This window comes from Neophocaena asiaeorientalis, unplaced genomic scaffold, assembly GCF_003031525.2.
Source record: "Neophocaena asiaeorientalis asiaeorientalis breed wild unplaced genomic scaffold, Neophocaena_asiaeorientalis_V1.1 scaffold325, whole genome shotgun sequence".
In the NCBI taxonomy this organism is placed as follows: Eukaryota; Metazoa; Chordata; class Mammalia; order Artiodactyla; family Phocoenidae; genus Neophocaena; species Neophocaena asiaeorientalis.
Window position 1 is genome coordinate 117,827 of NW_020172742.1, and position 16,902 is coordinate 134,728.

At 42.0% G+C, this 16,902-nt stretch overlaps 1 protein-coding gene across 1 annotated transcript in view; it reads left to right on the forward strand.

The window, feature by feature from the left end:
- GRM7 (glutamate metabotropic receptor 7) overlaps nt 1-16,902 on the forward strand; it is a 323,989-nt gene that overhangs the window by 43,311 nt on the left and 263,776 nt on the right. The window contains exon 3 of the mRNA XM_024740677.1: nt 2,841-2,980. Within this exon, the coding sequence (XP_024596445.1) occupies nt 2,841-2,980 (140 nt within the window). The remainder of the gene's footprint in view (nt 1-2,840; nt 2,981-16,902) is intronic.

Here is a 16,902-nt window from a genome sequence, read left to right on the forward strand (position 1 = left end):
AAGAGAGGAGAGGTGAGTATCTGAATATTAATGTCTTCATGAAAAATAGTAAGAAACACTTCTGTTGATTCCTCTACAGAGAGGGCTTAAAGGGGTGTCTTTGTGGACCATGGGGTTAGTGTCTAGGAGAAACAGAGAAGAAACAAATTGAAATGGTGACCTTGGCCACAGACAGATTCAGCCACAAATTCAAGTTCATAGGATGAAATCAGCGTTGCTCATGGATGAATGCCTGTTCCCAGAGTGGATTCTAGCCTGCTGTTTGGAAAATTTTAAAAATGTTTACACCAAGGGAGAAATTTAAATTAAATACCAGTTAGGAGGGACTCCTTTGATGCATTGGAAAACATTATTGGTCTGGGAGTCTGACAGCATGCATCAGGGTCTGGTCCTGAGATATTAGCAGAGAAAACAATAATAAAAGTGAAAACTATAAAAAAAACATGGCCGTCCATTGAGCACTTATTATGTAAAAGGCATGGGACTAAGCACCTTGTGTACATCGTTACATTTAATTCTTACTAACCCTGTGACAGTGGCATTAGCGACACTCAGAAGTAGAGGAAGACTGAATAATGTGATGCAGGTCACACGTATAGGAAGTGGTAGACCTGGAATTTAAACCCTTTCTAGGGGATTCCAGAGCCAGTTATGGTTCACTGTTCACATTTAATGAGCGGAGTGGGCCTGAGGTAAATGATTGCCCTCTCTGAACCTAAGTATACTTCCTCACCTGTAAAATTAGGAAGCTCATTGCTCTGTGCCCTCCAGGTTTGCATTAGTTTCCTATTGCTGCCATTAAAAGGTTACCCTATATTTGCTAGCTTAAACAATACACATTTATTATCTTATAGTTCTGTAGTTTGGAAGTCTGATACAGGTCTCTCTGAGCTTTAGTTAAGGTGAAGGCAGGGCTGGTTCCTTTTCGAGGCTCTGGAGGAGTATCTACTCCCTTGCTTTTTCTAGCTTCTAAAGGCCACATGCACTTCCGGGGCTCAGGACCCCTTCCTTGCATCACCCTAGCCTCTTGTTTTCATCCTCACATCTTCTCCTTCCTCCTTTGACTCCTGCTGCCTCTTGTAAGGGCCATGGTGATTACACTGGGCCCACCTACATTATCCAGGATAATCTCTCCCATCTCATGACCCTTCATTTAATCATACCTGCAAAATCTCTTTGCCAAGTGTGATGACATTCATAGGTTCTGGGGGTTAGGACTTAGACCTACCTGGGGAACCATTTTGCAACCTACCACAAGCTCTGATTTTTTTTTTTTTTTAATAGGGAAAAGTGTCATAAAAGTCTGTGCCTGACACTTGTAAGGTAGTGTGGAGTTTTTTTTTAGCTGCCCCTGTATCCTGCCTACATGCTGGACCCTCTCTTCCAGCAGGGGTAACTTTCAGCCCAGGATTGCAACTTCATATGCCTCTTGTCACCCAATATATTGTCCCTCTTTCTGACCCCTTTTTTTTTTAACTTCATTCTTGTGTTGAGTGATCGTTTGTGTGGGATCACTCTCAGTGTCGTGCCTGCTTCCTTAACGTAGACACCCTTTTCTACTGTTGCAAGCGTTCTCTCTCCTGTCCAGTTAACACGCCTTAGTTCTTCTTTCATCCACGTCATCAATGCAAATACTACATTGGCCCAAATTCTGCAGAAGCTAATGACTACTAGCCAGATGCAGAGTTCTGCCACCATTAGAAGCTGACATTTTTAATGAGAATTATCATAAGTGCTTCACGCTGATTACCTAAGACTTACCCCCATCCCTCCCCTAAAAATAGCAAAATGGTCTTCTCTTCTCAGTGATTCTGTTTCAGCCTGTAATTGATCTGTAAACTTCCTTGTAAATGACAGGTTTTTTCCCTGTTATCTGCTGGGAATATTGATCTAGTATTAACTTATAGGAAGAGCAGACAGTAGTCACATATGCTGAAGCCAGTGGTATTTTTCCTGTTTCTTATAGATCATGAGAGAAATAGCACTCAGTTAGGAACTTTTGGTGATTCTTTTGTAACTGCTGTATTGCTGAAAGTAAACGAAACTCACATCTGCCATTCTTTGTATATGGTTTGCCACTTGTTCCACACGATTAATATTAAGGGACTTTTCACTCATATCCAACTTTGAATTTATATATATTTTTCAAAACATGCATGTCTTTTTAAATTGACATCAGTGTCTAATTATTGCAAAACATTGGTTTTATCTTAAGATAGACATTTTAAATAAGACCCAAATGGAAAACTGAGAAAGAATCTGTTATTTATGAAGCATTCACCAGGCAAACTGCTAAGCATTTAAGGCTGGTTGTCGTTTAAAGCAAATTAGAAATAATCAGCCAGAAATATTTTTTACATGCAATGAGTATTCAGCTATGTATGTAAGTGAACTTTTGAGCTTGTTTTTCTTGCATTTCATCTTTTAAATGTACTTATTATTTCTTGAAATGATTCTTTATTGACCACAGTTTAGTGTTTGATGGACACTAAAATAATAACAACAACAAAGCTTAATATTTTCTCTTGAAAATAATGCATTTGATTGTTATTCCTTAAAAGAGAGGACAAAGTAGAATAAAATATTTTAAGATATTAAAAAATTGAGCTGTTCAAAGGGGGAAGCATCTTGCCTTCCCACCTTCCATAATTAGCATTCGCAGACCATCGTGATGACTTGCCCAGGAGTTTCAGGGGGCATCTCGGCGGAGCCTATTAAACAGCAAGGCTACCTCCTAGCTACCTCGCTCATCACCGGGTCTCCAGGCCATTACCCGGGAAGCAAGAGATAGAAGGAAACTCGTTTAACTCTAAAATCTGTCTTTGTCTTGTGTTCACCAGGCAGCGCAGGCACCCCAGTCATGTTTAACAAGAATGGGGACGCCCCTGGGCGTTACGACATCTTCCAGTACCAGACCACAAACACCAGCAGCCCTGGTTACCGCCTGATCGGACAGTGGACAGATGAACTGCAGCTCAATGTGAGTTTTGCTTGTTCCTCTTCCTTTGCTTTTGTGATGAATGAACAGGCTTGTAATACGCTCCCTGAGGCAGACGTTTCTTGTCTGTATGTTTGTGAGCATCCGCAAGTGAACATTCAACTTGTTACGGGCATCAGCAGGGACTGATGACCAATAATAATACAGCAGTGATAGCAATGATGATGGCGCGGATAGGAAATGTGTGTGGAGTTCATGCCTGACGTTATACTCGGCAACTGTGTGAATCATCTCGTTTAATCTGAGGCTCTGATTGCTTTACAGACAAGTTACCAGCTCATACCTTAATACTTTGAGGAGATCTTAATCTTGGTCAAATTACTTTTCCCTTCTGTCCTTCCTTCCTTCCTTATTTGCTGGTGTATTTTTTTTCTTTTCGTCTTTTTGTGCAAGGTTATATCAAAGTTCAGTAGTCAGAGCCCATTAGGAAGTCATCTGTAGTCAAACACAGTTAGGTTTCTTTCACTCACTGCATGAAAAACAAGCGCCTGCCACCAAAGCTTCTTCAGGATGTAGGAGTTCAGATGGGATTCGCTGTAGAGTTTGGGCTGAGTTGGGTGTTTCTAAGAAGGTTTCAGGAAGCAGGGATGAGTTTTGGGTTAGGTCATCTTAGGAAGTAGAGACAATTTGATAACTCAGTGTCTTGGTGATTTTGATCTAGCAGGTGGGACGACAAGAGCTGGGCAAGAATTGTCACTAACAAAAAAACAGTAGATACTTATGTGAACTGGAAAAGGGAGATGTTGAGTTATTTTTGTGGTTGCAGAGCATCCTTGTTTCTGTCTAATTTCACACTTGATGGCAGAGTGACCTTGTTTTGTCTTGTTGCACCATCATCATGGAGTGGCCTTGTGTGATTAGCATTTACATCCCCCTGAAGTGGTTCTGTTTGGAATATGCCTGCCTAGGTGTTAGCTGACAGCTTTCCAACCACCTTTTTACGTTTTTTTTTTTCACTTTTTTAATATTTCGGGTTCAACATTCAATAACGTGCTTCTAATAATACTTACAATGCCCTATTTGAAATTAATGGTTACTTTAAATGAATATACCCAGTCTTCCCAGGGAAGAAAGAACACACGGGCTAGGGTCCCTCCACCCTGGCTGCGCCCAGCACAGCTGGAGCTCAGCACACCATGCATCCCCTGCTTGTCTTCCCCTCCTGGGAGGGAACTTACATAGGCCAGGCCTGAGCCTGGTGGCTGAGGTCCTGGAGCCTGGGGGTGATGGCAGAAGTCAGAGCAGTAGGCGTGCTGCAGGACCTCTTCTGCTCAGATGTGCTGGACCGTTTACACTTCAAGAAGTTCTACAGCAGGTCCTTTGATGTGGCATCAAGCTTGAGTATGACATTCACCAGGGATATTGTGGACAGGTATATTGGGTAAGGCTTATCAATCAGGTAGGGCTTGCCAAGGTCCACAGATCTACTTTGAAATAGTAATACATACAAACACGATTTTCTTGTGTCCGGCAGGGCCCTGCATTATTATGTGTTCTCCAGAGAAACAGAACCAATAAGATAGATAGACAGAGTATAAGAAATTGACTCACAATTCTTATGAAGGCTGAGAAGTCCCAAGATCTGCACTTGGCAAGCTGGAGACCCAGGAGAGTTAATGGCTCCAGTCTGAGTGTGAAGGCAGCAGAAGACCGATGTCCCAGCTCAAAGATAGGCAGAGAGAGAGAGGATTCTCTCATATTCAGACTTTAATTCTGCTCAGCCCCTCAGATTATCTGAGGCACACAAACACTGGTGAGCAACTGCTTTACCCGGTCACCAAGTCAAATGTGTATCTCATCCAGAAACTCCCTCACAGACAGACCCTGTATAACGTATAACCAAATACTGGGGCACCCCCGTGGCCTCATCAAGTCGACACATACAAAGAACCATCACAGGCCCTGTCCCAGAAAAGTCCTTCTAGTGTCTCTTCCAAACCTGGAAATTATGCCATTAGCCTTTATTGGTGTACACCTTAGGAGGCACTTTGGAAATGATTGAGATCAGGGCTTTTTGAGAGTAGCATGCAAAATTGATGTCTTGGGGGCCGTAGAGCTTGGGTCATGATTTTTAGAAGGAAGGATTGTGCATAAAGGGGGGGGTTGATGAAGCCGTGACAGGATGTTTACCTCCTTTGTACATTGTCCTGCGTGGCTCTGCTTGTATCTGTATCACCATCCCAGTGAGCTGACAGGAAGATTATTCTGTTTGGTTTGTATTTTAAGCTTTATACGAATTGTATCTTATTAGCCATTCAACAAGTAGGTTTTTTTGTTTGTTTGTTTGAAAGCACCTGTCATGTGATAAGCATTGTGGGAGGCAGTATGTACACAGTGGAAATCGAAATAAACATGGTCCCTGTTTGCACATAATTGAACATCTAGGGCAGAGTTACATGGTAAACAAGAGATACGTGTGTGAAAATTCCCAAGTGTGGTAAGAGGCAGGGTGGGAGAAGGAATAATGGAGGTGGAGAGGGGCCTACTGGATGAAGAGCAGATGATGGGGGAAGAACGAGTGATCCACGGAGCAGGTCAGCAGGCGGGCACTCCATGGTATAGCTAAGGGAGGGGACGGGGAGGAGAAGTTAGGGCAGTAGGTAAGAGCCAGAGCAGGCAGTCCCTTGTAGGCCATGGTAAATATTTCTAAAATTTTATTCTGAGTGCATTTCAAAGCCACAGAGAAGTATTAAGCAAGGGAGTGACTGGATCAGAATTAGGAATAAAAATGATTTTGTCTACTGAGAAGGTAATATAGCAAAGGGCAAGCATGGGAGCGGAAAGACCAATTAAGAGTGCACTGCAGTTGTCGAGCTGAAATAGAATGGCTTAGTGAGGGGTTCTCAAACTTCAGTGTGCAACATAAGCATCTGGAAGGCTTGTAAAAGACGAATTGCTGGGCCCACCCCCAGAGTTTCTGATTCAGGACATCTGGGAGTGCAAGGAGGCCCAAATATTTGCCTTTCTAAGGAGTCCCTGTGTTATGCTCGTGGTATGTACTTTGAGAACCACTAGCTTAGAGAGTGTGTTAATAGTGGAGATGTAATGAAATGAGTGGAAACACACACACACACGCACACACACACACATATATATATATATGTATATGTACATCTGTAATTACATATATATCTTATAGGAAGAATAACATAATTTAGTGATGGGTTCAGTACTGGGATTAAAGGGAAAATAATACTGGGTTTGAAGGAAAAATAAGAATGAATCCCACGTGTATAGCTTGAGGCCGTTTGGATGCTATAGCAAGAGATTAGGGAGACTTCTGGGAATGGGAGGAGAAAAATTGAGAATCCCAGTTGAGTCTTCCCAAATATATGAAAGCCTAAACGAAACGGATATAAATCTGAAGCTCAGAAAAGAGTTTCGGGTCATAGTTATAAAAAAAAAAAAAAATGTAAGTTGTTAATCTATAACGGGCCTTGAAATGCATTAGAGAAAGAGAGAGAGAGAAACTGTAATAGCAGAGAACCCAAGGCCTTGAAAAACCTCATAGAAAATGACACAGTTCCAGTCTAACTACTCTAAATAGCACCGAATTTAAAAGATCCTCTTTCATTTGCCTGGCAAGTTGGGCCGACCATAAATACTTGGGACTTTTGTTTTTGTTTACGGAAGCTAGACCAGAGATGTAAGCTTGACTTAGCACTAAACAGGAACATTTCTGATTCTACTTTGTCGTGCTGAGAGTGGTATGGCAGGAAGAGCAGACAGGACCACGAATCCTCAGCTGAACCCAGTAATTGATGCTCAGGATAGCATGCACCTTAAAGGTACAAATGGCTGAGCCAGGGACAGGGACAGTTTTAGACCCGGGAAGGGCTGGGTTAATTCGGAGGGTGGCCACTGTGGTAAGTGGCCTTGGAAAGAGGTTACCACGTTAATGCCTTTTATGGGCTCCTTACGATACTGTAAAGTCCAATTTGAATCACTAAGAGAAGACTAAAATGGAGGTGAATGCAGTGATCAGAGGGCGCTCCACCCTTCTCACTGAAGACCCGGGCCATAGCCCATAGCCTGTCCAGTGACTGGTGTCCTGTCCCTCCAGCATCACCGTGCTCAAGATACTACTTTTACTCTAATAATCCTGATTCACTTAAAAGTTCTGTGAGAGTGAATTTGGGGCAAACTTAGTTTTGTAGGTTTGCTTTCTCCTAGTCAATGAAGTAAAATAAAGTATGTCAAGTGACAAGTGTACTTCTCATTTACAGACTTGGGGGTACTCTTTCAATCCCCAGTTAGATCATCTCTAGCGAATGGAATTTCCTGGAGAGCTTTCTCTGTGGTCAGTAATTGCAAATGAGTTTCTTAACTAAGACGTCAAGGTTTTAGAGTCTTATAATCCCAGGGCTATAGAGCAGACTGCTTGCCATTCTGTACCCAATCCTCTGGAATTTAGATGCCTAGGAGTGCGCTGTCTGTTACAGAATGCGCCCTGAGCCCTCACTGGCGGAGTAATAGCTGTAGGCCCTGTCTCCTCTCAGGCTAACACATGACCACATGGTTTGCTACTACAATATTTCTGCACCAACAAGAATTCATCAGAAGGAAATCCTTAAGAGCAAAGCCATTCACTCTCCCACTTAACCACCCCTACAGAAAGAACCCTGATTTATTTTCTCAGGTTTGTACAGTATGATGCAGAGATTCCAGAAAACACTTTTCCCGGCAGAGAAGCAGGCAAAGGGATAATGCAACCCTATCCATTGCTCGTCTGCAGGGTGTCAGAAAGGATGGAGCTCCCGGAGATGCTGGGAGAAACGAGGGGCACGTCCCTGCCCTTGGAGTTCCCAGAATAGGATCAGGGCTCTGTAATTGATAAATTGCATTTACAGCATTTAGATAGGTTCTGATTTAAGGCACTGACTTATATTTGAACTGGAATTTGAAGGATAAGTAGTAATTCCCAAGATGGAGAAGAGGAAAAAAAATATTTTAAAATGAATAATGCAGTCCTGTTTAAAAACTGGAATGAGGAATATTTTGGGAAAAACAAGAAATGAAACATAGATAGTTTAAAAAATTATAAATTTATAATGTGAATAAACTCTACATCTGTTTTGCATATTAGAAACAAAGGTGACTTCTGTCATCTTTCAGTTATTTGCAATTAGTAGGAAATTTAGATACGCTTAAAATGTCCTTTTTTCAAATAACTGACGTTCTTTAAAATCCCAAATTGTTGATTAAAGTTAAAAAAAAAAAAACCTACTCTTAATGGGCAGCCTCCTACAGTGAACTGCAAACTCTCTTACGTGGAAGGTTGAATAAATATCACTTAACCTTTATTGGCACCTCTGTCATCTGCCCGTATGTAGGCTAGTCCAACTTTGTGATCTTCTGAGGTGTGGGGGGCTTTATAAGTGATTTGTTCCCTGTTGAACTGACTTTCTACCTAGGGACTGAAAACTCCTAAAAGAATCTATGTTTTAATTATTGTTTCATGTACCTACTAGAACTAGTATCTGGAACACAGCAGCCATTTGGGCTTATTGCTGTTAATATATAAAGACGTGTAAAATTAGCATGAACCCTTTTTAATGGTAGACATTTTCTACAGAAAGCAGCCACAGCACACTTCTTCCCTCTGGGAAGAGCGCCCAAGCTTCTTATAGCCATGTGGTCTGCCCGGCGTAGTTCCCAAGTCCAGGGGCTACACCTGATTTAGCCTAAGCCAATCACTGTGGCCATAGTGATGATGGGCAGTAAACTGTCCAATCAGGATGAACCACTGGCAATCTGCCAGCCAATCCAACACCTCCTATTGGAGGTGGGTGTGGCCCTCAGGAGCCCCAGGGAGCCATTTGGAGGCCACAGAGCCAGGAGCTCCAGGGAAAATGAGGCAAAACTTAGGGAAACTAGGTGGAGGTGACATCCTTTGAGCCCTAGGAAACCTTTACTGGAAGCCATTTATAGCCCCTCTGGATTGTTCCCTGATCAATGAATGAAGGCGACTTAAGTGTGGTAACTTTGCTATCTACTATCTCATTCACTACAGCAATCCAAAATGAAAAAAAAAATTGTTTTAATGTGCCCAAATTGGGGGAAATAAAATGTCAGCCTACCCTCAAAAAGCAGAATTTTTTCAGGTTTCATTAAACTGAGGTGATAAAAAATTAATTTTAAGAGTTGTGATTTTGTTAAATATTGAATCTTTCACGCCGGTTAGAATGTAGGCTTTCACGGGCGTTTAAAGACATAAAAAGTACGGTTGATCGCAGCAATTACTGTTTCATCCAATTATCTCTCCTCAAATCAAGATTTATTTACCATGCCCATAAGACTGCTAATCACTCTGTTGTTTCATAATTGCGACAGTAAAGATGTTTTAGAAGTCTAATCACGCTCCTAATTTTCAATGCACTGCGTGAGATATAGGGTAATGGATAGCCGTAATCAACGTTGACAAAGAGAAAAATACGTAAGTTGTCAAAATCTAGTGCTTCTTTCAGCTTCAGTGTGAAGGCTTCTTTTACGGAATCACCTTATTGTTCATCATAATTAATGGCTCATATCTTATAGTTTCGTTATCGGTGATTAGGGCTACAGGTTTGCAGCTAACGTGATTAAATGGATCTGAGTCTCAGCTCTGCCACTTACTAGCTATAAAGCAGGATTACAATAGTACCAACTTCATAAGGTTATTGTTAGAATTAAATGTAGTACCGTACGTAGCATACTTAAAACAGTGCCTGGCACATAGTAAGTATTCAACAAATGTTAGCTACAACAGCAACTCTAATAATAATTTAATATCCTTAGTTTATCGCCTCATCCATAACTGTTGAAAATGTCAGTTTCTAGCACTCAGCTGTATTTTTTTCTTCTTTATACCGCAGCACCTAGCGTAATACTTAGCATGTAACAATGGCTTGTTTCATATTAAATAGATGAGTAGATAAGCAGACAAACAGTTGAATTATGTTATAAATTACTTAGGGCTGGGCTTGTCAGTTTTGACTTGTCAGAATTCCCAGTGCTTGTTGCATGAATGGATGAGAAGATGTATCCAGAATTCTACTGCAGTCAGCAATTCCATGTGATTCAGGGATCCATTCAAGACCTTGGTTTACCAGACAAGTTTCTTAAGAATTTTACAAGTGGTCTGAAAGCTGGCTCACACTGCAAGGTAGACTCTTTTGGTCTCTGAATGATAAAGCCAGTCAGGAAAAAAGGAGGAAAAGGGATAAAAGAATTGGTTTTAATTTCGTTCCAGTTGATCTTTAGGTTTAGAAACCTATCTGTGGCTATTTGAGAACACGGAGTGGGATGATTATTCTTGAGGGATCAGGCGGCGGAGTCAGTGGCTACTTTTGTGTTGGTGAAAGTGAATTGATTCATAATCACACCATTAACACTGGTCGCATCCGCTGCCTGCCTCTCTAGGTTTTAATGCTGCGTTAGAGAAAGGGTCAAAGCAACAAAGGATTTAGGATCGTGGGGCTCTGGTTTATAACCATGGTCCTGCCCAGTTCCTAGGTCTGTGAACCAGGACAAGGACAGCCTCTCGGACAAGATGGCATTTAACCTGAGACCAGAGTGCCAAACGTTATTTCCATTTGTCAGCGTCTCTAAATCTGTGATATTTTACACAGGACGGGTACCAATCCGGTAGAGTATGTACTGCTTTCCAGTTGTCAGCCAACTTGACACTAGAGATCTCAAACAGATTACAAACAGCAGGTGTGTTTAAAAACTTAATTCCTTGCTAATATTTTAAGAATCAAGAAATTTCATAAGAATAACTATATTTTTGGCTTTTCTTTTGAAAAATCAGAAGATCAGACAATAATATGCCTTTGTCCCATGCAGTTACAGCTAACTGGATCTAAGTAGAGGCTTCCCACTTCAGACGCGGTGTGTGTTCTCCATGTCACCACAGACCCCACTATCCCTTACTGCCTGACACCCCGCTAACTCCACCCCCCTCCTCATTCCTTACGCCCACAGGCATCTCATTTCGTGCACCTCATCTAGACTTAGAGTAGTTTCTAACTTATCTCCACTAGTTTGGTTTCCATGTATGCTTGACTTTTTATAAATGGTCTCTGGGAATTGTTTTCTAACAATCAACAATAATATACTAATAGTGTTAATGAACCAGAACAGACATAAGTATGTAATAATGTTTTTTTTACAAAGGTCAATAAATACAGCCTGCAAAAGAGAACTGCTTTAGTGAAGTCAACGATGCTTTTGTGTGGAGGCGTGTATTTGTACATATTCTGAAATAAACTGAAAATGAAAGAAACCAAGATCACCCTTGTGTTGTCAGCATTTCTTCTGGCAACCAATGACGTATAACTGTGTTCTGTCTATGAACGTCTGGAAGATGAATAGTATTTATAATTATCAATATGGTTTCATAAACATGTGCGTTACAGAAGCCTGAACCCCCATGATTTCTCGTTTGCAGTGTAGGCGTTCCAGCAAATCACTTCTTGTTTATTAATATACGCCTATGTTCTGTGGGGAAATTGTTGAATTTCGTTACTCACTGTGTTTTGGGCTCAGGCAAAACACATTTGAAGGAAGAAATAATAAGGATGTTTACAGAGCTTATAACAGGGATTCTCACCTGTTGTTGCCATTCCAAAATTAGAAAAGGAAAGAGATGAGTTTATGTAGCCCCTGCCTGTTTGCCCTGGGAAGCCAAAAATCTGAGGATGACCTGATGGTGTTAAAATGGAAATGTAGGAATCAGATTTGAAGTGTTTTCAGCCCACCGTGAGATAGTCTTATAAGGTAGGACAGCATCAAAAGCACAAGTTTTGAGTCCTATCTCCTCAGATAAAGCAAATCATTTACTATCTTTGAACCTCAGTCCCCTTTTTTTTTTTTTTTTTTTTTTTTTTATGCGCCACCAGGGAAGCCCCGAACCTCAGTCCCCTTGTGTATTTAAAATCGAGTCAAGCAAAACAGCTACTTCACCAGGACCCTTTGAGAATGAATTACCGTACTCTCCCCGATATAACTAAGTATATGAGATTCACGGTCATACTTCTTGTCGTATTTCTTGCTGCCGTAAATAATTACCAGAGGGACTTCCCTGGCAGTCCAGTGGTTAAGATTTTGCCTTCCAATTCCGGGGCTGCAGGTTTTTGGTTGTTTGTTTGTTTGTTTTTTGCAGTACGCGGGCCTCTCACTGCTGTGGCCTCTCCCGTTGCGCAGCACAGGCTCTGGACGTGCAGGCTCAGGGGCCATGGCTCACGGGCCTAGCTGCTCCGCGGCATGTGGGATCTTCCCGGACCGGGGCGCGAACCCGCGTCCCCTGCATCGGCAGGCGGACTCTCAACCACTGCGCCACACAGGGAAGCCCCGGGGGTGCAGGTTTAATCCCTGGTTGGGGAGCTAAGATCCCACATGCCTCACGGACAAAAGACCAAAACCATAAAACAGAAGCAGTATTGTAACAAATTCAATAAAGACTTGAAAAACGGTCCACATCAAAAAAATGAATCTTTTAAAAAAAATAATAATTACCAGAAACGTGGTTGCATAAAACACCACACATTTCTTATCTTGTGGTTCTGTGGGTCACAGGTCCAATAGGGATCCCACTGGGCTAAAATCAAGGTGCCAACAGGGTTGTTTCTTTCTGGAGCCTCTAGGGGAGAATGTGTTTCCTGCCAGGTCCTTGGCAGTATTTAGTTCCTTGTGGTTGTGGGACTGAGGTCTCTGTTTCTCTGCTGCCAGCTACTCCAGGCCGCCTTGATGCATTGGCTGCCGTTCATTCCTCGAGTCCCTCTCATGCTTCCAAGGCTTGCTGTCTCCTCTATTGCAGTTTTATCTCTCACTGACCCTTCTGCCTTCCTCCTGTGCTCTGAAGGGCCAGTGGGATTACACGGGGCTCACCCAGCTAATCCAGGATAATCTCCTTATTTTAAGGTCTGTAACCTTATTCCATCTGCAAAGTCCCTTTCGCCATGTAAGGTAACATATTGACAGGTCAAGAAATTAAGATGTGGAAATCTTTGTCGGGGGGAGGGGTTAGAGGGGGGCAGATTATTTTGTCTAACCACAGTTCTGTACTACATAACTTTGCTTTTCGACGAAGCCTGTAAAATCCATATTACATTCTCAACATTCTTTTTAAAATGTTTTCTTTTTAATTTTTAAAAATTTTAATACCCCTCTATCAGTGTCATATTTTAGTTAAATATTTTTGTACAGTTTTGAGAGGTCACTTTCCATTTACAGTTATTGCAAAATATTGCCCATATTCCCCACGTGGTAAAATACATCCATGAGTCTCATCCTTGAGAGTTAACGTTATTTGTGCAAACAGATAAGAATTGTATGCAGTTTTCTTAAGCATCTTTAGTATCTAATTGAGCTAATCTGTTTGATAAATGTTCTGATCACATACCTGGAAAAGTCTGGGGAAGAACCCTGAATTAAGAACCCTAAATTCATGATAAGTAGACAGAATCCTTCTCAAGTGAGGGGTTGGGATTGAAGATTAACAGAAGAGGAAGTGATGCCAATACCATAGGAGGCTTAGCTAAGCTACAAGGGTGAGTTCTGTTGACCTCCAACGTTTTCCTCTTTTAGCCTCCCCAGTCCTGAGCATTTTGCTCTCATTGCATTATTTCTCTTTAAATGACAAAGCAGAAATGCAGACAAAGAATAGATTGGCAGTTTCTGAAACAGTTAAACATACAGTTGCCATATGAACTAGAAATTCCACTCTTAGGTGTATACCCAGTTCTGACATTCTCTGGTCTATATCAAAGGTCATAGAGCAGTAGAACATTGTAGCAAATAGCTTGGAATTTGCAAATTGTTGACTGTCAACGCCCTGACATGGCTACCAAAATTGCCCGTTGATATTGCAAAGTCACATTTGTAGTTCACTGCAGTAAGGGGGGCTACCAGCTTGAAAGTCTTGGTAGAGGCTCAGGAGAGGGAGGGCAAGGGCAAATATTTTTACAGTTTGGCTGTCTGGAGTAAGGGACTTTTTTTAATGGGGGAGATTTGATCAGAATTGGGCAAAGTCTGTGCTAGTACAGTTTAGAATCGGTGGATCCAGCAAGGAGGGTTTTGAAGCAAGTCTTTTTGTGAAACTCTTGTTTGATGAGGGGATTTAGCCCAGTTGAGTGATTATTGGTCCTGAAAATGAGCTGTTTACCCTGATGGAAATGTTTTCTTTTCTTTTTTTTTTTTTTTTTTTTTTTTTTTGAGAATGGGGTGATACATTGTTCAAATGGATGGATTTTCAGGAAGTTCCTAAAACAAACCTTGAAAAATATTTGTAACTTTTATCTTCCTGGGTAAGAATTTCTTTGGATTGTAGAATCACATTAGTACAGACAGTTTTACTTTCCTTGATCCTGTTAAGCTGGGTGGTTGCAGGCAAGCTCTTGTGAGCAGGTAGTCAGAGTTAGAAATCTTTAGTCTCTGATAAACCGGCTGTGTGCAGAGCCATCCTCAGTGGAGTTCTGGGACACAAAGTGACAGGCTACTTGGTGGCATCACTTTTACCCACATTCAGGGTTCATTCTTGGTCAAATGTCATAGGCCAAGGTGAAAAGTCAAACTCATCTCCCTTTTCTACTATCCTCCAACCTTTAGAACCAAAATAGCACAACCACCGAGCATATGTCATCCTAAACTACTCCAATTACTTAAGCAAGTCAGCCCTATAATTGACGCTATCACACTGTTTAAATTACAGTGTCTGTCCTAAGTAGGGGGCTTAGTCTAAAAAAGTTCATTTTTCTGGTTACTGAACCTGGAAGACCCTACACCCAGTTTTCTCAGGTGAGCACTGCCATTCCTAGGGATGTTTTGCTCATGCCATCTTTCACTTTCCAGTATTTGATATAGCATGCTGTTTACAGATAGCTTCTCCAAAAAATCTGCAGTTGAGAGTAGTAAACTCCCCTCCAAAGTAAATCTGAATGAGCAACGTCCCCATCCCGCCCTCAGTAGGACAAATTCGTGAACGTGTTTCCCATGCCTGGGAACACGTTCCGGCTGGTCTTTACACAGCTGCACAGCTGATTTCCCATTGTTAAGAATAAAAGTGGCTTCAATGAGTTTCTGACCCCAACAGTTACCGTCTCTCATTTGATTGATTATGGAGCTCAACGAGAAATCTCTGTCCTTCTCGGAAAATGGAGTGAGGGGAACCTAGGAGGAGTGGTCTTCCAGCTACACTCCTTGTCTCAGGTCTTGGAATTGTCTCGCCCGCCATTCAGACAAGCTCTCTGGCCAACAGGTGTTCATTCCTTACAACCTCCTGAACAAACACTCATCGATTCAGATGTAGGGGGCGTTTTCAATTGCCTACTAACAGTCCTCCCAGCTATGACAGTGAGGAAGAAGTAACAAGCGGAGAACAAGGAAGACGGAAAAGATGCGGTGGGAAAACGTCAAGAAGGCGAAACTTTTCATAAATAACAAAGGCGTTCTTGATTTATGGTGCAGCCGTATTGCAACAGAGCCTTCACAGTGACTGAATAGGACACGAGGGTCTTTATCTTAGCAGGGAACATGATGCCTGCCGTTTGAAATCACACTCTGGAAGCGAGCTTTAACACATTGACGGATATGCATTGGAAAGTGACTGTTTGAAATTGCCCTGAAATCATTTATGCTTCAATAAGAAGCTCCCATCGAAGTTGGTAAATAGTCAATTACATGATTTGTGAGTTTATTTCCTGATATTTTTTTTTTTTTTTCCATTAAAAGTATAGATCATGGGCTTCCCTGGTGGTGCAGCGGTTAAGAATCCGCCTGCCAATGCAGGAGACATGGGTTCAAGCCATGGGCCGGGAAGATCCCACATGCCGTGGAACAGCTAAGCCCACGCTCCACAACTACTGAGCCCGCGCGAGACCACCGCAATGAGAAGCCCGCGCGCCGCAACCAAGGGTAGCCCCCGCTCGCCGCAACTAGAGAAAGCCCGTGCGCAACAACGAAGACCCAACGCAGCCAAAAATAAATTAATTAATTTTTTAAAATAGTATAGATCACCTTGGCTCTAAATGCCAGTCTACAGGATTAAATCAAGAGTGCCGGATTAGAATGTCGGGAGTCTGGCAAGGAGCGGTGGGACCAATAGCTCTTCTCTCATCACTGTTATTGTCACGCAAATGAGTATCATCCCGCTTGAGGGGACGACTGTCTGCAGAAGACTAACTGATCTGTTTCGTAGTCCTTAGCTGGCAAGATTGTAGCAGAACTATTGAAGATTTCCTGGATGCCTTGCAAATTTCACTGCTAAGCGTCTTATTAGGAACAACCAGTATTGTGAGCATTGTGATAATAGAGTATTCAAGGTTTAGGGAGTGCCTTCTTTTATGGGCCCCAGCTCTATATTTAACTTTGTTTTTACAGACAAGTGAAGCTAAAATGGCTGAGAGGATTATTTGTAAACACAAATTACCAGTGATTCTTCTGTGTGACCTTTCCAGAGTCACATCTGCTTTCTCCACCTTAATTTTCCTTTCTAAAAAGTGGAGAGGAAGTAGTAGGTCAGTATTAACAGGTATCTGCTGACATAGGTCATCGACGAAGAGGTACTGTGACACAGTGTTAAAAAGCATGGGCTATGGAGGCAGGCTGCCTCCTTTTAAATCCCAAGCTCCACCACTTTCTAGCGCTGCCACTAAACTTGCTACACCTCACTTATTTTGCCTCACTTGCCTTATCTGTAAAATGGGACCCATAGGGGTACCTCTCCCATAGGACTGTTGTAAGAATTAAGTACATGAAAAAGTACTTAGGATGATGGCCGGTACAACAGTATTTGCCAGTACTGCTCTTATTTTTGTTAGTGCTTTTTCTTAACACCTGAAATGACCTGTTATTTGTTGGTGCCAGACATCTCCACCCCTCTCCCCTTCCTCCAGGATCAGGGTGGGCCTTCTTCCCCCATTCTG